The sequence below is a fragment of the Pempheris klunzingeri genome, chromosome 5 (assembly GCF_042242105.1).
Source record: "Pempheris klunzingeri isolate RE-2024b chromosome 5, fPemKlu1.hap1, whole genome shotgun sequence".
NCBI lineage: Eukaryota > Metazoa > Chordata > Actinopteri > Acropomatiformes > Pempheridae > Pempheris > Pempheris klunzingeri.
In genome coordinates, this window is record NC_092016.1 from 7,521,448 (window position 1) to 7,547,955 (window position 26,508).

A 26,508-nucleotide genomic window follows, 5' to 3' on the forward strand; every position below is an offset into this window, starting at 1 on the left:
CCCCAACGCACCATACTTACAAAATGTTCTTCATTTCTACAAACCTCCAACATAAGCCCCAGCCAATTTGGGGGGGTCATTCATGTCAAGATTCACTTTTGCTCCCCTTTAGTGAAAATACGACAAAACTCTTAAAAGTTTTCAAAGACTTGACAAATCTCTCCCAGTCACAACCTCATCAGCTGCTGTCATTTTGATCAACTCCCAGGTTACTGTGTTTCCTCTCCATGCACGAGTCTCTCGTGGATTTAACAATCATAAATCCCAGAGTGCAAAGCACAGTTCCTACCAAGGGCCTCATTCATTACCTGTAGTCCCAACTTCACTGCGGATACATCAGTACATGAGCGCAATCTCTACGTGACAGTAAATTTCTGGGTATTACCTACTGATATTTAGCATTTACTTTCTGGAAAGAAATTAGATAAGATTCTGCTGTGCAAAACGATGCCATGAAGAGCTGATAGTGTAAATTCCATTCCTTTATTTCAAAATCTTTCAATGGTCCACGCCACACTCTTATCTCGCTTGCTCGAGTCTTCCTCATTCAGGTAGTCCTTGGCGCCTCACTTCCTGGCACTGAGTTCCTCACGTTCTTATTTGCAGGTAAACACCTCCGTCCTCTCACTGCACGTGTTGCACTTGACGAAGCAGCACCATTGGAACTTACAATTGCACTGCCACACTTTGGTGTACTGGTGTGTATTGTAGCCCCGCCCACAGCACATAAGGTCGCAGCCGTCTGTATGTGGTGAAGTGCGGTTGCACAGGCGTCCCTGGGTGCCCACGCTCCCCGTGGCTGCGTCCTCTTCGCAGTAATTGGGCGACCTCTCGATGTACACGAGGTCTGTCTCCATCGGCTTGCGGTAGCCCTGAGTCTGCTTCACCTTGAGGTGGGTGGGCTGGCGCAGTCGGCTAGCCCGGACTACTTCCACGTGCACTGCTTCGTTGTACTTGTCCTTGAGTACGTAGCCAATCTCACGGAACTTGGGAAGTGTAGTCCAACAGGTCTTGGTGGTGCAGGAGCCCGAGACACCGTGGCACTTGCACTCTAGCTTCATCCTTTCTTCTAGTACCTGGACAGCAATAGAAAAAACAAAATTGTTGTAGTACTGCCACAAATACAGACATGACATCAAGCTCCGAGCCCCAATTCAATAAAAGGACAGAGGACAGACCCTATGTCTCAAAGGCTAGTTCACCATTTTTCTTTTCTCACTAACCTTCAGTGATATCTTGCCAAGCAGGCATTTGCTTTTATTTGTTCAGGTTTAGTTTTGTGAAGTAAATACAAGAGCAATGTGTCTTTACAGAAATAATGTCCCTGTGTCCTTTGATAATCTATAGAACATAATGCCAACAGCAACCTGCATCTGCATGTCTATGTGAAATAAATGTCTTTTTGTACTTACTGACATGCATATGACTGAACAACATGGATCTCTAAATATGAACATTCTGTCTTTGTTATGGAGGCATTTTACCTCTTATCATTGCAAACGCACAACAACATACCAGTAAGAGTAAGTTCTCACCTTGCAGCAAGACACATGTTAACATCATGCTACATATATACTATTGGTGTAGGAACTGTTGAACTGTTGCTGTTTTTCATTTATGCTGTCCATAAAGGCATTATTACATAGATACATTTCTGAGTGAAGACACTAAACATTGGGTTTATTAATGAATAACCAGTTTTACCCAGGTGCTGGCAATGTGTGCCACTATGTTATTGCAAACAAATGTGAAATTAGTCAGACCAACTTGAATTTTTGTGTTAAAACTGTGATGGGGCATTTCATATTTGCAGCCATACTTTGAGTAAGGGGTGACTTACACTTCAGTGCATTTATGCCACAAGTTCTTTAATATGAGTCACAAATGACCAATCTGTGCAGAATGACAGATCAAACAAAGCCAAGCATATCTGAATTTTCATTCATGGGTGACATGCAGTTGCTTGTTCTGAAGGAGAGAAAATTGCACTTACTGGTAATATTCCATCCTGTAATTTTGTCTACCTTCCCTAAACCACATCACTGACAGAGAAAAAAAAAATATGGATCTCATACAGCTATCAATCATCTGGGATAATTTGAATCCAGATTTTTTTGTCATTAAATGTGTTGCACATGCAGTACAAAACAAAGATAAACTCAATTAATTGATTGCAGCTGGTCAAGAGACTTGAGGTTTATTTGACTGCTTAAATAACATTGTGATAATAGAAGAAAGCCATTCTCCACATTCATGAAAGTGGATCAGACTTATAGATTCAGATGCTTTTAGTCAGAGAGTCATTTTAAATGCAATAATGTTGATTCTTTTTTTTTTTTTTTAGGTTATGCCCTTACTAAGACTTGGACTTAATTTCACTTTGAGGTTATCTCCAACATATGGTACACAGGGCAGAATGTCTTCTCTTTGGTGCCTAATCCCGCTGCATATGGGAAATATTGTGCGCTGTCGTCAGTATTTAAGTGTCAATCCTTTGCCCCATGGGACTAAGAAACTAAAAAAACCTCAAAATAAAAACTGTACGCACTTCGCTTTCTGCTGAACAGTTCGCAAAGGCAAAACAACAGAGGAAAGATGGGGTGGAGTTTGAATGGATCCTATTAACACATCTGTAATAGTCTTAAGATGACTCCTTTAACTAAATTAGGAACCCTCATTTTGCCTGAACGCAGCATGTGTCATTGTTGTATAAGATGTAAGTTCGGTTGGCAGGGCATTTTTCCAGTGCAGCTTTTTCCTGGCACCTCAGCTCGCCAGCGGCACAAGTCATCATTTCTATCAGACACTTACGAAATGTTCACAAGAGTTGTTCAGTATCTCAGTCTGTCTTGTCCATGCATTCATGTGGTCACAGTTTCCCGATTTGAGGACGTGTGATTGAAAAAACATGAGCTCCCCCCGACTTCATAAAAGCCTGGGTCAGCTGTCAATCTCGCCTCGGATGTTGATTCAGAATGAGGATTTCCAAAAATGTATAGCGCAAAAACCACAAGGAATGTCTGGCATAAGGAGGCTGACAGATGCATGGAAACATTTACTTAAACTGTGTCCATCAAAGCCTCTGATCTGTTACTAATTAGTCCAATATGACCAGATTCCCATCTAAAGATCACTCGTCAGACGCATAGCCCCAGCAGAGATGAAAGAGATCTGGTGATTCATTGGGTGTTCTTTTACATTCAGTTTTGTCACGGAATCTATTATAATTATAGTTTTCTGTTTCAATGATGCCTCTTATCAGTCATTAGAAAACCGAATCTCAGCTGGAACCCATTGGATCACCACTTCCTCCCTCATCACAGTCGGGATCATTTTTATCAATCAATTTAACTATTTTTCATTATGAAGAAATCTCTGCGGGAACAACACTCTGATTGAATAACCTGATTCTGATTAAATAACCAACAATGACCCCATTTACACTTGTCATTTTAAGTGTCTAATATCAAGATAAAATCTTGATATGCACTTTGGTTTACACAAGTGTCCCTGTTTGCATCTGGCAACACGCAAATCAAAGTCTGCACTCCAGTCCAGACGGTGGTGGTAATCCAGCAGAAGCTGTTTGGCAACTGCCAAGAATGCGAGAAAAACAATAACTTCAATAACACTGAAGCAGTTTAGTTACAACAATTTATAGTTATCAATAATGGCGAGCTAGCTATGAACTCCATAAACACAACAGCACATACTATACTAGACTATAAGCAAGACCAGCGTTTTATCAGGTTTCAATCTCGAATGCTTCTTGGATGCATTTACACTAGCTTTTTTTTTATTTTTTATATCTAATAGCTACCCACCCAAGACACATAAAGTGAATAAGTGTAAATGGGGTCAAACTAATTGAGTTTGGCTATACCCAGAGAAGGTTCAGACCCTCTGTGTCCTTAATAACCCCTTTCAGCCTAATAAAGTGTTCAGCTTCCTACTGTCTCAGCAAAGAGGAAATCTGACTTTTGCACATCCTCCTAGCATCTGAGTTTCCGAGTCCCAGAGTGAGAACAGCAACAGTGCCAACCACAACCCTGACAGTCCAACATGCCAGCACCCTGGCATGCAGCACAGACCCTATCAGTCTGCTGTGTTAACACCAGTATTGTCGGCCTGCTTTCACACCCTGAATAGACGCAGTCAAATGGCAGTGACATGTTTTGGTATTGTGCAGAGAACTGCAATAATATCCTGTTCCTGACTTTACACTTCATAATTCCATGAAAGGAACTGGAAAGAGGGGATGGCAGTCCTCCATCTGGCAACCATTGGCCAGGCCCCATTTTCCCAGTAAGTTATTAATTAGATCCATTTGTCAACATAACATCATCTCTTCTCTTTTATTTACCTCTCACACTCTTTCTCTTTCAATTTTCCTTTCCCCCATGACTTCTCTTGGATGACTAATAGCAAACAAACATGCCCATAATGAAGTTTGCCAACATTCTCTCTCTGAAATAAAAGACGCCCTCTTAGAATGGAAAGAAATGTCAATAATTGGCTGAAGCAAAAACATGCTGCTGAAAGGCAAACTGAGTGATCAATCAATCAGTCACTTGGTCAATCACAGTCCTTTGTCACATGACTGTGTGACATTTAGCTCTTTATCCGGGACTGTTTGCTCCTCTGCAAAGGAACACACGCATCTAAGTATTGAGGCCTAAAATGTTTTGTGTCCTTTGAGAATTATTGTTTCATGTCGTCTTTTTCTCACTTAAAGGATAATTCCACTTTATGACAACTTGGGTCTCATTTGTGTCATTTTGGCCATCATTTCTATCACATAGGATTACATACTCATAAAAGTAATTGCTGAGATCTGAGAGCACAGCAGCATCACTACAACGAAGGAGGCATGAAATACGAGCTGTACAATCTGCCAGGTTCTAAGCAAATTTAAATAATTTAACCAGATTAACTAAACCACTATATTAACACTAGCACAAATGCATGAGCCCAAAACTTTGGTAATAATCCCCCATTGCTAGTATAATCTTTCATCCTATGCTTCATCCTTCATCCTTTTTAGCAAAGTCACCACATTCCTAGATCTCAGTGGTTAACTTGGTGAGAACAATGTTATTATTGGTGATAGAAACGATGGCCACAGCTACTAAAATAATAATAAATTGGAATTAAATTTAGGTCATTATTTCCTCAAGGTGGAATCAGTTGTTTAGTTTTATAATATCCTTCACTCAAAAAAGGTTTTGCTGTTGCTCTTTCTCAGTCATTGAAAAACACCCGTGGCAAAGCATCTGAGATTACAAAAACCCTCTTTACCTTTCTGCCTGCCTCATTGTTATGTAAGTTCATCAGGCGGCGTGGGGTCTTTTTAATCTCGCGGGCATCCACGAAGCGGCGAGAGAACTCGATTCCGTACTTGATGTCAGCTGAACAGCCTCCCCACTTCCAGCCTTCCTCCTGATTGTAATACCCCTGCTTCTCCCGGTCGCAGCCACACTGGCTCAGGTTGCCCTGGCTGCACGCTGCTGTGATAGCGTGGGCCACCCCCGCTGCTGTGATGGCGTAGGTGAACGCTGCTTCCCGACTGCCTGAAAGAGGGAAAAGAGATCTTTTCTTAGAAATACTGGGATGAGATGAGATATTTGCAACCTGTAAATGATTTTAGATAATTGCCACTCTGAACCACAAAGACCCATGTAAACATATGCCAGAAGAAAACAACAGACTGTCTCATCTGTTTTGTCAAGTAAAAGCCCAAATATCTTTCGCACATCAGCTCAAAACACTCCGCAAAGTAGTTTTGCTGACAATGTCGCCATGCTTTTTTAATATTGTAAAAATGTATGTCCATACTTGGACTGGCCACAGTCAGCTTCTACACAGGAAACATTCAATGCACCACTTCAGTCACATAATGAGAAAAAACTACAGACAAATTCCAACTCTGCTGAATTGTCTTGATAAGCTACCAGTTTTTCCTTCCCTCTCCTAAGAAGCTTCCCTCCTGCACCTTGATAGAAATGTGGTCAGATTTCCGACCGCAAAGTCCTTGGGCCCATTCTGCAAGAGTGCAGTGTTGGAATTCCAGTGTGGGGAGAGCTGGTCTAGGTGCTGTCCAAAGTGCTGAATTCCTCTACAGGAGCACCTTGTACTGTTGCCCACGCTGCGAACAGCTGGGGTCTGCAGGTCTCGTTGCCTCACTCACACTGCTCACTGACAAGAGAGGAGACACTCAAGAGACAGGCGGTGCCCAGACTGCACAAGATCAGCTAAACCAAAACAGGAGATATTCTTACCTGTGCTGTGTGTTATATTTCTGCTGGGTGAAAATCTTATAAACCCAATTTATGTCAAGTCTGTGCCATTTCATCTGACCATGTGATCCCATGCAATTGAAGGATTACATTATTCTCTGAGAGAGATGATATATTGATAAACATTTGTGAAATTGCCTGGTTTGCTGGATCAACAGCCCAAATCCCAAACATAATCAATTTAGTATTACATAAAATGGATGGTGAGACCAGCTAATATTTGGCATTTTTCCCTGATAAATGACCTGAATGAAATCAAAATCAGAATTGCTGTTGATTGATTTTCTGCTGATCGACCAATTGTTTCAGCAATAAAACAAATCACGTTCTTAACATGGAAGCATTTTATCAAATAACAGAGTAAAAAACATCGTTATTTTAATATCAATGATGGATTTAAGAAGAAAAAGGATCCAAGGACTGTGCTACACATTTCGCCAAAAAAAAAATCGACAACAACAACAACAACCATACCTTTCAAACATTCCTTTCACCTCCTAAATATCTCAGATTCCTCTACTTCTCTCCGAATGGCTACAGAGGGTTGGCTTAAAAGGCCTCCTCTGGTCTAAAACAGACTGTGGGCTATTACAACCCCAGTCTCCCTTCAACTGGCAGTAATCTGGAAGGGGCCGAGCAGCAGAAACAAGGCGAACCGCAGAGAGGAATGTTTTGTAAGTGTATGTTGTGTAATGTACTCCGTTGCAATTATTCGAATCTCTCTAGGTAAAATGCATTTTTTCTGCACTTCAGAAAGCCAAAAGTTCCTTTAACATTTATTTAGCATTTCTTCAATGACCTTCAGAGAAACAGCCAAGGAGCTTGTCAGGTCAGTTTGGCAACAAACTTGATGCTATTACTTCAAGCAATGACTCCACTTTGTGATTTGATGTCACTGTGCATTGCAGAAAGTTTGCGTGTAAAGAGCAAAAAATGAAATGAATCCTTAATGGTCAGAGATTATACATATATTATATAAATATATATATATTATATAAATATATATATATATATATATTCTTTTATTTCTATATTGGTAAATATTAATCACTTAAATAATTTACATTTACATTTTGCCTGTAATCTGCTCAGATGCGAGTTTTGCAAGGAATGTGAGTTTAAACAAATACATATAAGTGGTGAGTGCCAAAGGGAGAAGATGTTTACATCTGCAGCAGCAAACCTCAACAATAAAGTCCAACTGAGAAAACAAAACATGCCTCAGAAATAAAAGAAGATAATACGGTACAGCCTGTGTCTTTTTACCGAACCAAATAAACTTTTCACAATTTTAAAAGTTACTAGACCTAAAACCTGTACTTATTCCACCTTATTAACTTGCCCAGACAGTAGAGTGAGATAGAGCCAAGGCTAATAGTGTTAGCTGGAGTCTAGTCTAGGCATGACTGCTTTGCATGAAGCAGAATAGTAAAATCTGTTGGGGTTAACATTTGCTTATTGTCTAATTTTATGGAGCATTTTCAACACTTAAAAAGTAATTTGCATGAAGTACTTCTAAATAAATTGCTTCTATGCAGTCAGTGCAGTTATTTTTATTACATTTCCGCGTCTTTCTTCAGAAGGGATTTTTGCACCTCCTTTTCTAGTCTCGGGGGCATTTTCTTCTGAACTCTCAGAGACATTTTCACCCAAAGCCACTGTTAATTTCCTATCTTGGCACTGGTGCTGCAGAGCTAATACCATGGCCACAGGTTTGCCTGGCGGGGACTGACTCACAACCACTTGCTTCTTTGGTTAGCAGCAGAGCTGTGCCCCACCAGCTTGTGGTAACGTTCTGCTGCCCCCACCTCACACACATGAACGGATGGAGGCGCAAAACCGTAATGTACGTGCATTCACATGCTTGCATATGCACGCAAATGTGACCAGCCACGTAATAAAAATACTCAACGCACTCACACTCCCCTCCACCCTCACACACATGCACTGTTAAAAACACATTTGCGCATAGACGCGCAAACAGAGCGTCACTGTAATGTTTAAAACAGGATAAAGGCAGTTTCCAGAGAAAGGGTGGTTCCCTGAGCCATAGATGCATGCCCATTTCTGGGCCCATTGAGTTGTACTGCTCAAGGGGAAAATGATGATGATGGGGCTTGTATTGGTTGTCACCCCCTGGTGGGTCTGGCACTGCCAAGGCTCTGCCTGGCCATAATGAAAGCCAATTACACAAGCCATGGAACTGCGGTGATCAAGACCCTCTTTTTTCTTTGTGCAACGAACCAAAGAAGACAGAAATCAGATTTTTAGCACTTGTTGCTGCTGGGTATAAATATCCATGTGTAGGAGCATTCAGCCTCCCTCCTGTCTATTCAATTAGACTTAAATCATATTATGAGTGGCGATTCTTTCAATCAAAGCACATACATATTTATATATATATAAATGCAGAGTTATGATCGAACCGGAGTAAAACTTATCTTCAGATTAGAGTTGCATGATGATGAACAGCAAATGCATTTTGGTGCCCCAAAGTGACAGAAATCAAAGGTTCTGAGTGCACTGAAAAAAACAAGTATAGTAATTTAACCACAGCGAGGAAACTCCATTTTTTAACAACATTGCTTTGTTGTTTTGTGTTGGATGTTCTGTGTGCAACATAATTTTAATCCAGTGCCCTCAGCTTTGCTGAACAGCCTTGCGGTTGATGAAAAGTGGAGGAGAAAAAGCACCCATAACAGCAGCAGAAAGCCCTACAGAGGCTGGCCCCAGAGTCCTGACAGCCCTCCAGGAGGAACCACCCTGGGATAGCCTCGCTGGCTGCCAGTGGAAAATTGGAGTGACCAGAAAAACCTCAATGAACTTGGAAACATCCAGGAGAGAAGAATGGGGGGAATATTAAACCAGATGTCTAATGGAGTTTAGTGGCAAGTGTCTGCTACGCTATCCAAGAAAGTAGGGAAGAAGAAGATCAGCCTTCTTTACTCGAAACAGGTACAAGAGTTCATAAACAAGCATACTATATCCTGTTATTTCCCTGTGTCAGGGACTAAAACCAGAGATGTAGTGAAGGCTACTGACTCAGTATGCCTTGGCCTTCACATTTACTGACCACACCACTTTGGACAACCGCCCCTGCTGCAATGCCCGTTGTGTCTTTTGACCATCTGCCGAAAGTAGGACACAAAAAGAAATCTCTGGATGTAGTGGCTTGCCGCTAAGACGGCAATCTGTGTTTAGAGCTGGAGGCAGGCACACCGCTAGACAAATTTCACATGACACAGCACAGGAGATTTACAGCCGACGACACCATACAGGCAGTGCTGGTGTAGTATAGGCTAGCTGATGTAGTAACACTCCCGCTGACCTCAATGGGCCTCGCTGTCTTCACCGCTCACAGGCCATGGTTAGACTATGTAGTTGACCAAAAACTCAAGGTCAATTTTGTTGTGCGCCGATCCCATTGTGAGAGAGAGGATTGAAATCTAAACTGAAGGAATAAACAAATTGAACCATAACACATCTCATAATTTACTTTCTGAATACTATTTCTAATACAGTTTCTTGGTTTCTATTATGACTAAGCTCAGCTTTAGAGAGTAGCTATTGTATATCAGAATCAGAATCAGAATCAATGCTTTTTGTTACACACAGCTCCAAAAGAATAAGAATAAACTTCAAACACATGTAACGCTTCTCACAGATACGACTTCATCACTGCAGGTGAGAAGGGCCGAATATGGTACGAGGACAAGAGAAGACATTCAGCAGATGAAAAGGACTGGAGAGAAGGAGTTTAGGCTGGAATACTAGTGGGGGTCTTGCCAAGCAAGAGGAAAACACACACATACACAAACACACACACACAGACCGGCAGAGCCCAGCAGTGCAGTTGAATGGCCTCTCTACACAAGACAAGCCTGTTGGTGGAGCAGTGAAGGGGAAAGCTTTTTAAAGGCCCCCTCATGCCGGACATGCACTCATACCCTGGGGACAGAGGAGGATTGGATTGCATAAGAAATTACATCTCAACAGCGCAAGGATACAGTGGATTTTTAGAGCTTCATATCCATTAGGCACAAGAACATCCTGTCACGGACAAATGGCACTGTAGTGAACAAAGGGAAAAGTGTCACCTGCTGGTGGCCAGGAGTCTTTACACTTGTGGTGAGGACGACTGACAGTATGCTACAGAGAGGGCAGGAAGCTGTTTTTTTCATGTGAAATGTGTCCGACACATTGCCTCAATTACCCCCCACCTGTAGTTTTAAGGTAGAAAGGGGAGACAGTCGACGTATTTACATTTGCTGAATCCTGTTAAATCCTAATGAAGTGAAAATCCTTAAGCCGTGAAAGTCCCTACTCTTCATTTAGAACAAAACTTTAAACAAAATACGAAACAAACCACCAAAAACGTCTGCAGAAGCGGTGAACTGGGTATCAGTCTGAAATACTGTCATTTTAACATCGATTGCAGATGAAAGCTCATGCTCACTCCATTAAGGAGTTATTTTCCCACACAGTACATAAATAATAAAGTTATGACACCTAAAATACTGAAAACAAGCTCTAACCAATGCAGAGCCAACGCTGGAACTGTGACTCCAGGGCCCCATGGAAAGGGAAGAAAGTTGGAGGAAAACCCCTTGCTTTGTATACCAATCACTGAACTGACTAATGCGCTCTCTACTACTGTTTTCCGTTCCGCTTTATGTACCGTTGCTATGAACATATGCTCCCAGCAAATTATAGACAAAGTTGTGGTCCGTGAGGTTTGCAGCTTGAGGAATTAGCACAGCCATGTTCCTGTACAATAAAATAATATTGTTTTACCAGAACTAGGCTCCACATTCTCAGTGTACTCACATCATGGAGCTAAGGAAGTGACACGCTTTGGCACAGCCGCTCACTGTAGGGTCCTGAGTTTGATTCATATAATAAGGAGGGCTTTGAGCAGTAAAGCTAAAACAATTATGAGGGTATTTAACGTTGCCGGTATTAAATGCTGAGAATCTAAGTAAGCTGCCTCCCAGGCACAGAAAATTGGGCAGGCAGAAAACATCTCAAAAGCATCCTTTTTCTCCTCTGATCTCCCTGAGGTGGAGATAAAGCTTTCTGACTGAATACCGAGACTTGCTAAAACAGGCACAAATCCTTCCTCCCACCCTTTCATCCTAATAATGAGACCAAATCAGGACCTCACCTGCTCAAATCTGGAAACGTAGGCCTGTATGTGCTCTACATGGTAATCATCAAGTTCATTTGAGGACAGCGTTGAGGATTTTCCTCAATTTCGATCCCATTTGACTTTGTTTCATCTTCGGTGGAAACATGTTTACTGAGATATATATCAATCCCACATCATATCATTGAAGATATCATTATCATCATCACTATAATCAGCAAGTCAAATATGCCACTGATGACATGTTTCCATTCTCATTGCAGAAAGAAACCTCCAAACCTAAAATTTCCATATTCGTTGATATTCATCAAACCCTCAAATAAAGCTCCAGGTCTCTCAACATCCTCTCCCTCCTACCGGTGTCTCTTTGCCTCAAAGCCACTAACCCTGCCTCTCTCTGTGCTCTTACCTAAGTGGGCCAGTAGCGGTGTGATTGTTGGCACATGTAAATGTCCAGTGGCGTGTAGAGAATACAGTGATCGGCCTGGGATTGTGTGGAACAAAGCGCACTGTGAGATTACAGTTGATCCTCTCGCATCCTGTTTCCTCCTGCGTCTAGCGGCACTGGCAGACACAGACAGACGCAGATCCCACCGATAACACATCACCGCGGGGACAGGAGGGGCAAATGACACACACATACACACACAGGGGCCCAAGGGCCAGGGCCCAGAACGACCCCGGGCCATGTCAGCAGACAGGCTTGTGGGTGGGCAGGGGAGAGAGAGAGAGAGCGAGAGAGGGGTGAGGGAAAGGAGAGGGACCCCAGCTCCCGGCACACCCACACAGTCTGAGACTGAGACAGAGCTGATGAATGAACAAGCAAAGGGGCCTGGCGATGATAGCGCTGTACGGTCGCGTAGGACGAGAGGCCCCACCCTAGATACAGACGCATGTTGTGGGCAGAGGATGTGAGGCGGAACATTGGGAGAAAAAGGAGGAAGAGGTGACCTTTAGCGAGCCATGATGACCACAGCCCACACACTGTAGAACAACAAAACATCAGACTGCCCTGATCTGATAAAGTTAAGGGAAAGATCCTCCACAGTGAGACACACGCATCCATGTATACAACTGCTCTGGTTTTTATAGTCTCACAGAGAGGAGGGCCGAGAGGATTACGGCTACCCACATGATGATGGGCTGAAAAATAGGCCTTTTATCCACCACCGTTCCACCATAACACAATGCACGCATCGTTTCCAGGCTGTTATCCGCATGGTATCAACCACTTGGCTGCCTGGGAGTGAATCTGCAGTTTCGCTGGTATCTCGGCATTACGATGCATCAGAGATACTTTATCTTTTAGCGATAGCAGCCTCAAGGCATCCTTTTATGATAATGACAATTTTTTTTTATCTATATGGGATAACAGTTAAGTTAGTAAAGTGAATGATTACATATCTGAGTTGATAACCACAATTTGCCTACAGGGTGTACAACCAACAAGAAACTAATCCCACAAAGGGAAAAACCTTGGCGGCAGTGAGATGATTGATGGTATTTTGGGAGAGTTCAACAGTGTCAAAGTATCCAATTGTGTGCCTCTTGAAAAACCCCCAGTTTTGAATAATGGGTTTTTGACTGTCTTTATTAAGCTAGTCCTGGGTATAACACTCATAGCCAACTGACTAAGCTCATATGTCAAACAGCTTGAGAAGTTTTTCTCTAGCAAGAGTTTAACTGTGAAGCTTGACTCCCAAATAATGACAGCAACGAAATCTCTTACGTTTATAGATTCATTACCTCTTTGTAAAAATCTGAATAATCGTCAGGTTGACAATGTAGGTGGCTACAGTTACACTTTACAACTGACTTATTTGCCTTCAAGGAAAGAATGTTTATCCTGTAGTTGATATTTAACTTGAATGTCTGTTTTTAAGACGGCATCAGCACATGATTTAAAAGGAGTTTGTTGAAAGAGTTCAGCTGGTCGAAATTAATATTTCAGCTTGCATTTCCTTATACTTTGTCAGAATGAGGAAACAAATCACGAATGGAGCCACATGGTCATTCAAATAGATTTTCTCGTCCGTTCATTATTAGCCTAAGGTTGGACTGTGATGTTGTGCTTACATTCTGTGGGGATATGATTTCACCACAAATGACCATCAACTGATTCCGAGAAGGGGAAGGAGTTCGGCCAATGCATTTATAATCTGCAAGTATTTTGTTGTCCTCAGAACAGGAGCTTGTAGTGCAGCGTATGAGAGGAGAAATGTTAGATATGTGGGAAGAGCAAATGAATGGCTATTTTAAGCCTTCAACAACATATTCAATTCTAGCGACCTTTATTCCACCTGATCTGTGTATTAAAATCGGTGCAAGTCGCTGCCTGTGAAAACTGCTGCAAAGCCATTATCTTCTGCTGTGGAAAATTTATTTGGAAGTATCACTGATTTTTTTTTATCTAATAATGTGGGGTAATATTAACTATGTCAAATTAAAAAGAAACACACTACGCACAGATTTTCTGTTGTGTACAGAATATTACGTAAAACATAAAAGGACTCTAAAACCTTCAAATTGAGCTTTTTTAAGAGGATATGGAATGTGAAACACTGAGCCAAAATCAAAAAAAAACTTCTATCAACCACATCCTCTTTGCACTTATCCTCCTCCACTGTTTAAACTGGGGATATAAAATCCGACCTCAGCACTGAGTTATGTCTGGATCTATCTGTCTGTTGTGACCTTTCCCCTCCTCTGAGAGGGAGCTATGCTTAAAGGAGTCCTGCATCTCCAGCTCCCGATCAAGTACGTGCCTGTCCGGGAGTTCTTTCCACACAAGTGGTTTTCAATGAACCTGCTGACTTAAACATCCTTTATCTGGCTAGAGGCTGGTTTGGCCCCTGCAGCCCTGCAGTCCTGGCAGGTGGATCGCCCACTGCCTTCACCACACTGTGAGCTTCCAAGGGAAGATGGGTGAACGAGGGAGGAGGGAGGGACTGGCTGGGAGGTGATATTATACAAGAGGATGGGAAAATACAGACATGAACACACCTTCTATTCTCCAACCTGCCGTCAGTCTGAGCCTCTACATTTTACCATACTTGCATTTGTTTTTGATAACTATTTGAATATTATTGGTAACTATTTATCCTGTTTCCCTGATTTGATCCTAAGAGTTTCTAGTCATTAAGCACAGCTTGGGCCAACAACTTCGTACCTATATGAGGTAAATAAGAGAGAGAAAGAGAGACAGACAAAGAGAGTAAATTGAAGAGAAAGCAAAAGAGAGAGAGGTATGATGTAGGTCTCAGAGCAAAACAGATTTTTCCTTGCATCTTTTATGAAAGGCCTTCTTGTGTCAAAGTAACACAAATAAAAAAATGTCTTGCTCACCGTCCTACCTAAGCATGTCGATCTGGTCTTCTTTAAACAACAGATACACTCTAATCTTGCTGCAAAAGGCTCACCTGCTCAAGCGCTGCATCTATTCTTGTGCAATGAGCCAGAGGCAGCATGATTGAACTTTTGTAATATTTCACTGCCGGCACAACAAGAAACCTCTTTCAGATGAAAAGCATGAATCAGGACGGTGACAAACTGGCTGGAAAGTCAAACAGAGAGTAACCAGAGCAGGCCATTTTATGACAAGGGGGCCAGTGTTGGACTTTGATGCTGAGTGTAGCCGTTGAAAGGTGTCCATTTTCAAGCTCTAATCGCCGACATCAAGTGCATTGCAATTTGGACAGAGCTGTAAGGTGTTCATAAGCAGGTCTTTTAAGTGAAGGGCATCTCTATTACAGGTGGTTAACCAAAGGAATGTCTGACGGTACACAAGATGAGGCTTTTTTTAGTCGAGTCAAAACACATCATTAAAGAAGGGAAAAAGCACAAATGCCTAGCGAACAGTGAAATAGATTACCGAAATGTGAATCACCGCGGTTGCGCAACAGAATAAATGCGACAGGAAAACAAAGCATGTTCATATAATACTGTATGTGTGTTAAAGTTGAGGAATGGGGCAAAGATCACTCAGTGGATCAAAAACACATCAACTTATTATGTGAGATGTGTAACAGAAACCACATGGAGCTTTCGATGCACTTCACGCGTGGTTGAACACACTTAAACATGCATAATAAAATGGCATTAACAAATCACAGCCATGGGTTCGGTCTTGACAGAAATATTTAAAATAGACAGATTCATCCAGAAACCAGGCCAAGTATTATGATTGGTGGACTGACCACGTTTGCCATTCTTATGCTGACTCGCTGATGGATTTGTCTCTAATTTTATTATTACTTCTTAATAGACTGCAACAAGCCACTCAATAACAGCCATTTCTGTTAGCACAGGATAATTCATTCCACATTTTTACAGACTGAAGGTACCAACTCATGCCAACACCAGAGCAGGGCACAAGGGGAGGAATGCTAAATCTGCTTTTGCAGAGGAAACAGAGACACACTTAAATTGCCAGTTTCAAATCTCACTGCAAGTTTATGGTGTTGTTCTCCAATTTGTCAGTTAGAGCATAATAAGGGAGCCAATGCTCTTTGCAAAACGGAGAAACTGTTGAGGGATAGAGCTGCAACAAGAATGGGGATGCTTTCATTTTTCCATCAATCTGTCTACCCTCGAGTCTCGTGTTCAGCAGAGTGTCAGGCAACAGGGAAGGTGCCAGCAGAAGCCATCTTCTGAACTCAATACACTTTTTGGTTGACAGTAGAAGAGTGAAATAAATATCAGTTTCAGCTTTTGAAACTGAATCACCTCTGCTGAATGAAGATATCTCAGGCTCTGTAATGCTCAATAACCCAACTATTAATGTGTGCTCTCTTGGAAAGCGAATGTAATACCGTGGAGCAGCTCCAGAACAGAAAGACTGCCTCCAAGACCAGGCAGCACAGAGAGAATGCATTAGACTTGCGGTCGGCTGATCTTTAGTTCTTGAAAAAATGCCGACATCTCCTCCCTCCAGTCCAAAACTAAGACTGGATCACAGAGCGGGGGGAAAGGTTTAGTGTTCATAATTTGGGGGATTTGAATGAAAAACTTAAATGGGAGCGGAACGAGAATAGCTTTTCCCCTGTACTTGATTATGATGATGTGGGAATTTGCAGATTCGGCGAGGGGATTGGAACATTTTGTTGAAGGGGTGTATTCCATGATTTCATATGCCATGCTAAAGAATTCCATAATACACACAGGCATGGTCAGAAAACATGGTTACATCTTCAATCATGAGCAACAAACACTGGAAACTATCACAACTGCGAATGTCGTGTGCGAGCTGATGGCAGTTTGACAATAAGGTGTTGAGAGAAAAACGCTAAATCGCCCACTTTTCCACTGTGTCTAACTGGCAGAGGAGTTCTGCAGTAGCTGTGGTGTCTGTGGTCTCCCACGATGACCTAGTGGGACACTGCGAAACTGAACAAGTACTGTAAGATCCCAACCAGCATCTACAGCAGTGGAGGGTTTTATCCCATTTCCTCACAATGCAATAGCCAATCACACACCTGTATCAGTATATCTTGTGTACAGCAGCGTATCGATCCCAAACTGGTGAGTGGAAAGCTCTAAGACTTCTCTAAAGAAGTCATCAGTCATCATTATAGGAACTATACAACTACACAAAATCGGTATGTTACAGCAGGATGAGCTCATTCAACTCAGTAAGTTTGCAGCAGCTACCTGATACTACATCCACAAAACAGTTCAGTTGTATTCCAACCTGATGTCTCATTTCCATTTACCAGTTCCTTGTGTGCTTTTAAGTGTAGTGAGAGATTAGTGACGCTGTGGAGCCATTCGTTAGATATCTATTAAGACTTATACTTAACACATAACCATTGGCCTTTTTCACACTGGATTCACCCTCCAAGGACCAAAGTTTAATCACTGCAGCCCTGCTGTGACACATAAATATGAAAACACGCACTTAGAAAGAGTGACTGGGCACATTAGAGGACGCTCTCCACATAACCAGGCTGCTTATAGGGAATACTCTTGCTGTGCTGTGCTGTGCCGTTTGACAACGAGTGTGATTGACTGCAGAACATCAGGGAAAGTCAACTGCAGAAGCTGCCACACTTCACCTATCGTCTCTGGTAAGCAGAGATGGTGATGGTGGGTGGCACAGGCTGGTTTTAATGGTGCAGTGAGTCTATAAGACAGAAGTAAAACATATCTCTCTCACCCACAGGTTTTATTTTAAGTGCTGAGCACAGACCCAGAGAGAAACCTGAACACATCACCAGGGAGTCACAAACTGTAGTAAAACAACATCTGGACATGTCAGCCAGTGTCAGGACTGATAACCGTAACTGCTGACAGCAGTTGGCAAGTCAATATTACTAGCCTAGATTATTATTAAAAATCAGAGCGTTGAAATTATTTACCACACTGTAAATATCCTGATGACCTGTGTGCTATTACAAAAATGATCAGAGATAGCATCCATGATCGTGAGCTTTGTGGTTACTGTTGGGTGTCAAGTCAAGTCCTAAAGCATTTGGCAGTTGCAATCCATCATTAGAACATTGATCCATTTTCACTGCTTTAAATGTCGTATTGTCCAGAATGAGACAATACCCAGCGGTGAGAGGATTTCCCAATTCAGTTCAATTCAATTCAGTAGAACTTTATTTGCTGTGCAGCTAACGTTCCAGTCAGTGAGTGAAAGTATTGTTCCTCTATGAACCTTTGGCTTGCATTTTTACCACAGCTTATCAATAACACATTTATTACGCAACAATATTTGTGCGTAAATGGGTGTGTGTTCTTGTTTTGATCTGTCACTAGAACGAGAACTCAATGGATTATAAATGCATGTGCTGGAGCTCACTTTGTTTTGCCGGTTACTGATGCTTTTACCACTACAGATTTTGGGATTTTACAGCAACACTTGAACTTCTTTACGACTAGTCTTCCAAAACCGTGAGCCCACATCCCCAGTCACAAAACCAGTGTACGAGCCTCTGTTTAGACAGTTTGCAGACACTCAAAAGAGCCGCTGTGAGCGCCTCAGTGCAGTTATGGGTTCCGCAAAATATGCCAACGCTGTCGAAGGCACATGCAATGAAACATTGTCTCCCTTTTGCCCCCATGAAGTAGAGCGATAAATCTATTGAGAGAGGAAGAATCCACTGCTCAAGCATCCCAGTCACAGAGAACTCATTTTAGTGCAACAATTTGCTCAGTCAAGAGAAGGCAACGTGTCTTACAGTTTTTACACTCAAGATCAAAGCTACTGAGGGAGATTACAGGGTGCCAAGGACTGGTGTGATCAAATAAACATAAAAATATTTTTTATGACTGCTGAATTTACTGTGTATTCAAATACGACAAGCTAAGGACATATTTGTGGTGATTGTCATGTATACCAAAAATAAGGAAAAAAGCAGAATAATAAATCCATGTTTGCAGGATATTTTCTTCATTCATTGAAAACAGAAATCAAAAATGTCTTTGTATGTCTGTCATGGGAATCTAACCAAGCAACTAACCAAGTTCCACACTGGTCTAAAAGAAGACGTCATCATTGGAGTACTTTAGTGAGAAAGCCACCAAGTCCCATCATTATGGGACAATCATGGCAGGCCCAGTAGTCATCGCTCTTTGACCAGAACTGGACACCAACAGTGATGTATTCAATATGGGTGCATGAGGCATTTATTTTTACAGATCCACTATGGAAACCAAACAACAAGAGCAAAGACAAGCATGAAATTCAGATGACACCATTATGGGATGTAGCTATAGCATCAATGGCAAAAACTGAAAGAGCCCCCAAAGAATTCAATGGCCTCAACTTGATTGACCACATGCATTTAACTTTGCATGTACATCAAATAAACAAAGATGGGGCACAATGCTTACAAATCCCCAGTAGAGAACAAAGACTGTTGATTACAATTGCTAAATGGAGGGTTTTTTTTTTATGATATATGGAAAACAGTATAATACGTAAAAACACAAGCATCAGGCACAGTGTGTGATATCACTGCTAAATCTCCATACAGCCTTTCAAAGGGGCATAAAAGAACAGGCCAAAAGGAGGAGGACAGGGGATGTTGAGTGTTGAGGAAAACAACATGAGCTCCATTACAAAAGAAAGCGCCACATTCACAACAAAGAAAAAATGCTTTTGGAGAGGGAGCTGGAGCTAATTCAGCTACTCCTTAAGAGGAGTGATTGTTAACAGAGCCACTGGATTAAATGCACAGCCCAACCACAACGTAATGGCAACAAAGCATCTTCTAAATGAAAGGAAATATATAAAAGTCCCCGTAAAACAAAAGCAATGCAAAAGAGGTCTGCGGAATGCCAAGTCTCTCAAACAAAAGCATCGTAAATGTAAATGTTTGTCTGCTTAACGTCTTTTTCTGCATGTATGTACGCACTCGCATGAGCCAGCCAAGCATGGACACAACCAATTTTGCACGATTAACAACAGATGTGTCCATCTATTTTGGTTCGACAAGCGTTCTCTGCAATAACACCATTAGTTGTCTCCTCATTTGCGATATCATTTTTCAACCATACGTTTTCCCCATTAGGGCTCCAGTGCCTTTCGGTAGCTTTTCCATAACTTTGGCATAGCCAGCATTGGACGGCATGCTGCTAACCAACAGGCTCATTGCAGGACCTACATCAACAGAAACCAGAGCGCACTGGAGAAATACAACATTGTCAATTGAAAAAAGAGGACAACTAAGATGGGTTGGAATCAGCAGTATATGAAGCCCTCTTGAGCAATGCCAACGCAAATGGTTATACAATAGAGAGTCAAAGAGACTGTGTGTTGCTGGTTTGAGTTTTGACTGTGTGATGTGTGCAGTTTGGGTTTGGCTTGTGAGGAGCCATATTTCATGGGGCTCAGCGGGTCGGGGGCTGGTACCACATTTGTGATACTCCTCTTGTACTGTTTCTTAAAAACGGAGACAATAGGATGACTTAAAACATGCATTATGTAACTTCTGTTCCCCCTTCAATATAAAAGGCAGTGGTATTATCATTTTCAGCTTCACTATCATTACCAAATGACAATCAGTAATACGTGATCACAGGCAACTGAAAAAAAATCCTCTGCTCTGCATCTCGCATACACACAACATCCAAGTTGTAATCCCTTTTTTGTAATGCGTTTTCAGTGTTCAATTACTCATTTGATAATCCGCTGGGAACATTGCACACACGCACGCAGAAGAACAATAATATTCATACCCACAAGCAGTGATCTCTCCCCTTATACAACACTGCAAACCTTAACTTCGTGAACCTTGATATTCCCCTTAAATTACCCCTTCAGCAGCTTCAAAGTTGCAAAAACATGGTTTCATACTGTGCAGCAATGTCTCATATAGTGTATATTCTGGTGTCAGTTTGTTCCAGTGCATCACTGAAGCAGTATTTCGCTCAAACATATTAAAATCTAAAATGCCATTTTTTTATAGTTGCAATGTAAATCTGTTTTCAAATCTGAGGAAGATGATGATGAAGGTTTTTGGTGTTTTGATTTCAAATTCGTCTGTGAATTTGTACTACTTAAATATAATATTAACCAAGATACCTATTTTTGTGACGCTTTCTGATCTGATTTTAAGATCAGAACTATTTCAGTTTATTTTGTGCTATTCCTACATAGAGAGCTATGTTTAATTAAATTATCACAACCTAATTAACACACAAAGAGGGCCCAATATTTGCTACAGGCTGCCTTAGCAGGTTGACCCGGCCATGTCCAACAGTTGGAATAAGGCTCTGCTACATAACATTGTCATGATCTACCCTTCAGACGGTCCTGGGACAGGGTAGACCACATTAACCCTAAATCAAAGCATTAACCTGTACATACACCTAATTTAAATCCTAGCTTTAACTCATAAAAAGTCTAACACTATATTAAGCTGTAAAGAGGTTATTACTAGCAGGAGTTGCAGGTCTTTCCAAAACATATCCTCACTGCAACAGTTAAAGCTCAAAACGTTTCTCCAGAGGACAGCCATGCATGAGCACCCATACACAAATGCACGCACAAGCATACACTGTGCCCTTCCCCTTTTGTGATAGAACCCAGACTGACCTACTCGCAGCTCCTGACCGAAGACTGTCCTCTCTCCCAGCGCCGAACAGTTCCAGCGTCCATATCGGAACTGGTATTGACACTCATTGATGCCCATCTGGGCGCCTTCGCCCACAACAATGATGGCGTCCGGGCGGCTCTGGCAAATGGCCCGCTGGCGAGGTGCCAGCCCGGGAATCTTGTTGCAGATGATGTTGGCACCCAGAGCCACCACCGAGGACAGGGCCCTGCCAAAGTAGGAGAAACACATGCACACGTGCATTCATGCACACACGTCAATGGACACACAACACACATCCGCATGCATGATTGCATACACAGACACACACACACACACACACAGACACACACGCATACGAAAACACAGTTAGAACCTCCAGAGGATGGTCAGACTGACTCACTTATGTGAGACTCTCCAGAACAGGATTCAATTCAACCAGTGATTGATGCACGTTCCGTAGTAAAGTGAAGGCTGTACTGCATGAAAGTATTGCTATTTAATGGATTAGAGGTAAATCAAAAACCTGAAACCTTAATCCAACATAAAACATTAAAAAACACACAGGGAAACTTCCTAAAAGAGGCCAGAGAGAGAAAACAAGATGCTTATTTGACTACTGACAACGCCATTCCACATTGGTTTGGATGGTGGGAGTTTGAGTAATGAGTTGCGGTTTTCGTGTTAATTGTTAGGTAAGATAGTGGCGTGAATAGTTGCCAGTAGTTCACTCTTACACAAATACAGTAAATACACTTGCTCAGTGTCTTGTAGAGGGTTCACTTTTTAACCAAATGTCTCATAAAATATTATTTCTTATGATTTTTCTAATTATGCGTTTGAAAGTTATTCAGGGTGTAAAGTGCTGGCCATAAATTTCACGAGACGACTTTTACATAAGCCACATCCTAAGATTGGTTTGCATGGAAAATATGCAAGGTTTTCAACACTGGTCCCCTGAATTCGTAGGGTATTAATGTGCTGTATAGCAAATGACACACCTCCTTCCCAGTTCTCCTCAGGGAGACTACATCATATCTGATCACTCAATGTGATAATATCAAAACATATGTTAAAGATGGCTTTGCAACCGCTGAGAAAGCCAAAACAGATTACAGCTAAACAAAGCGCTGACTTTCTGCACAGCTATGTTTATAGCCCTCGAAACCATGTAGATACATACTTTTCAAAACATGTCAGGGACGGGGAGCCATAAATGAGCGTGGAGGCAAACGCCGGCTTTGAAGTATGACGTCGACCTCCAAAGGCTTCACCACAAACGGGGCAAACTAACGCAGGCAAGTTGTGTGTCAGCAAAAAGCGACGGCGGCGTAAGAGGAGTGAAAAGGAAGGCTGGTTGTGGGGGAGAGACATGGAGAGAGAGAGAATCAGAGACGGTGATTTCTGTGGATACTAGTTCACAGTGATCTTGGTGGGAGACCCCTGACTAAGAACAACGATGCGATCGTTGAATCACTGTATGATCATTAGAAATCACTCTGGGACAGTCATGTTCCCTTTCCGCTGGTCGCTTAAGTTTTTCCTCAAAGACAGAAAAACAAATCTCAGTTTCAAACACATAAGGTCAAATAAATCCTAACTGCAGCGAGGCGGGTATCTGTTACCAGACTGAGGACTACACACATTCTCTTGGTCTTCTCAGTGCAGTCAGGGGAACGCACTACAGTATATAAAAGGGGAAGTGCCGTAGTGCATATTGTTGATTTTGTGAACCCTGCTCTAGAAGATTGTTTCAATTACGATAAACATGTTAAGATGTGTGTTTCTAAAAAAGAGAGAATCATAAACAAGATGATGGAGAGATAAAAAAGTGTAATTCGTGCAAAAAGGTGCAACATTACAATGTCGACTGAAGGCTGTCGCCTATACAACTAACATTTTTTACAACAAGAAATTCATCAGGTGCATTCAGTGTCTGCAGTAAACACTGTTGCTGCTGCTGCTGCTGCTGCTGCTACTTTGGAGCCCTCTTTGCTCTCTCTGCTGTTCAACAGGCTTGAACTCCTCTGACCCGCTGTGACCCTCTGCTGTATATGCGGTTGTTCGTGGCAACAATGACATGTAGTCTGTACAAACTAAAAGGTCAGGCTCATTAAGACAAGTAATGTGCAACTGGAGAAATCCACTGTCTTGCATAATGGATGTTACGGGTGAATAGAACTGGTTTGTTTCTGTAGATCCAAAGGTAATAAAACATATTTGAGTCATTACATCTTTGATATTTCAGTGCATCGCTTAAAAGTTAACACAAGTCTGACAGACAGAACTCCCAATAACTTCCCCTCTCTGCTCTTTCTCATGTCATTCACCTGCTAATTCACAGAATCACAGTCTACCACAGGCAACCTAAACCATCAGACAACACCAAACAGAGAATTCCAGAGCTAAGCTTTTAAATCCCTGAAATCATCAAAGTGCACAAATGCGATTCTGTTTGCTTAGTGTATACTCTGTGTGTACGCCAGCAGCTTGGGGGCAGCTCACCCACAGTCACAGATCCACCATCAGATAGACCGCCATCAGCAACTCTAACAACACTTGACAATGTCACAGAATTTCACTGCGTGGATGCTGCAGTTGCTATCAATATATGGCAAGTTTATACAAAACACAGATTATGAATTCATGTGAGAGATTTTACAGCACTGCTCTGATGTAGAAATTCACTCAAAGTATGCAGTGTTTGATTGATCAGTGCTGTCACTCCATACTCTACATGCACATAATACAGAGATGGTGTAGGTTTACATTTCTTTAATTACTATGCAACAAGTGGCATGCATTTTTTGCCAAATTTGAGCCTTGAACACAGATACTGTAGAGTGCATATCCAAAATTATAAGTACATTGAAATTTAGAAGCCACATTAGTGTTTTGTGTTCTTCCAAGATTTGTGCATGTATGAATATTCATGTGAACTTTGACACCTACAGCTCGATTTCTAAACTCAGAGGTGACGCCAATCTCCATCCCTTAATAATTTGAGATTATTTTTGATGTTATCTTGAACATGGGTTACTGCCTATGTTCTATTAATCACAACATGTGTGATGTGACCGAAAGACACTAAACATCCAACATTAAATGTCAGAGAAACTGAGGCCTTTTGCCAGTGTGACCTGACAATAAATTGATTTCTTTGGCAAATTGAAAAACGCAAAGTCAGTGTGAGCGTACAGATTCCATCAGAGGGTAGTTTGGCCTTAAGAGAAAATAAAGTGTGCGTCATGGCATACAGTGTGCTCACAGCCACCTACTCCATCACATGGAAGACTTTGAACCTAACTGACACACTATTAAGCTCCCAGGCATGCATCTTCTACCGAGGAATGCACTCACAAAAATGCCAGAGACACAACTTAACTAAGTCAAGTGAATAAATGCTCTTCTTTTTCCAAGAGCAGGAAATTAACTGTTATTTTAGCACTGAATGTAATTTTCCCATTTTGCACCTCATTTACAAATACAAGAGCTTAAGATGAACATTGCACTGAAGGTGTTTAATCCATTACAAGATCCTATTTACATCTGTTTTAAACTATATCTGCAGTCGCACGCTGGTTGGGCCAGTGTGATATTAACTAAATTGAGTGAAAATATCAGATTATTGCCATTGGAACAATGAGAGTAAAATTCCAGGATACTGGAGTGTGAGGTGTGTAATGGCCCAAAAGCTCTACATGGTCCGATCCTTTAGCTGAGGGGTCATTTACCACCCACAGCTCTACAGATTTTACACTTTAACATGGCAAAACATTAGTTGTGCAACTTTGAGGCATCGCGTTATTTTTGCATTCATATTGTATGCTCCCCCCAGAACGTATTTTGTGGTTAATGCTGAACAGAAAGCTTACTTAAATAATCTAAACAAACAATGGAATGTAGTTTAATGTGCAAGCCATCAACTATACTTAGCAGTGTAGCCCACTTTTAACAGAAAACCAAAAACCACATCTATTTCAGCATCAGGTTTGGGGTCTCCGTGCAGCAGAGGAAGGAGCGAGGGAGCATGGGTGAGTAATTATTTTGGAAGCCTTAAGAAAGCCAGTGTTCTCCTGCAAGAGTAATTCTCGTTTAATTCAAAGCCGCAGCGCATTATAGCGTCAATCACTTGCATGTTGCAGGCGGATATTCTAAGATGTGGGTTCACATGATAACATCGAAATACTGAGAATTAACCAGAGATGAGGTAATGCACAGAGATAATCTTTCACACGCTCTGACAGGTTAACGGTGCTCGCATGCGTAAAAATTGCCCATATGGTGTTAAATTCACCTCAGAGGGGGGAGAAAAAAGACAGAATCTCAGCATCCAATTGTCTTGAACATCTCTGCCACTCTGTGGCCAAAATGAATCCATGTTGCAGTTACCAAAATGTTTTGTTTTTCTGATCATGCAAAATATTTGCATTACCACAGCTAGATAGAAACCATCACTGCTTCCTCACAAGACACGCTCATCCGCCAGCAGAAGGCACATTAGCCGGTTCAGGTTTTCATCTAATTAGTGTATTCCCACGTGAATCATTTCCCCGGCGATGATTTCCCCTGAAGAGCGTTCTCTACGCGTGTGTAACATTAGGAAGTGTGTGTGTGGGGGGGGAAAAAAAATCCCTGAATTAAATCACATTTACTGCGTAAGTTGAACTTGCTCGCCTGCTCCCCGTGCCGTTACAGTTTGGTGACATAATTCAAACAACTTAAAACGAATTTTCAATCTGTGGACACGGAGAGCTGAAGAAAACACCTCAGAATGATTAGTTTTAGTGTAATGATTAGGAAATATAGCCCGCTGTCCGGTAGGAAAGCTGCAAAACCAAACCCGTGCGTCTTTGTGCTGCTGAGGATGAGCGCGCGCTCTGTCTGAAGTTAATTAAGGACCCCGTTAATTGGCTCAAACTTACAGGTAGCTGCCACTCGTCAGGATCAGGAAGATCTGTGGGTAATAGACTGACAGCAGTACACTGCGCGACGAGAAGATGATCATGATGACATTGAGCAAATG

At 41.8% G+C, this 26,508-nt stretch overlaps 1 protein-coding gene across 1 annotated transcript; it reads right to left on the reverse strand.

The window, feature by feature from the left end:
- Positions 1 to 596: 596 nt before the first annotated feature.
- Positions 597 to 26,490, reverse strand: wnt7bb (wingless-type MMTV integration site family, member 7Bb). Its single transcript, XM_070830047.1, has 4 exons — positions 26,408 to 26,490; positions 21,485 to 21,711; positions 5,299 to 5,570; positions 597 to 1,076 (listed from the first exon to the last, which is right to left on the reverse strand). The coding sequence occupies exons 1-4, from the start codon at positions 26,488 to 26,490 to the stop codon at positions 597 to 599; spliced, it is 1,062 nt and encodes a 353-aa protein (XP_070686148.1).
- Between the last annotated feature and the right edge of the window lie 18 nt (positions 26,491 to 26,508).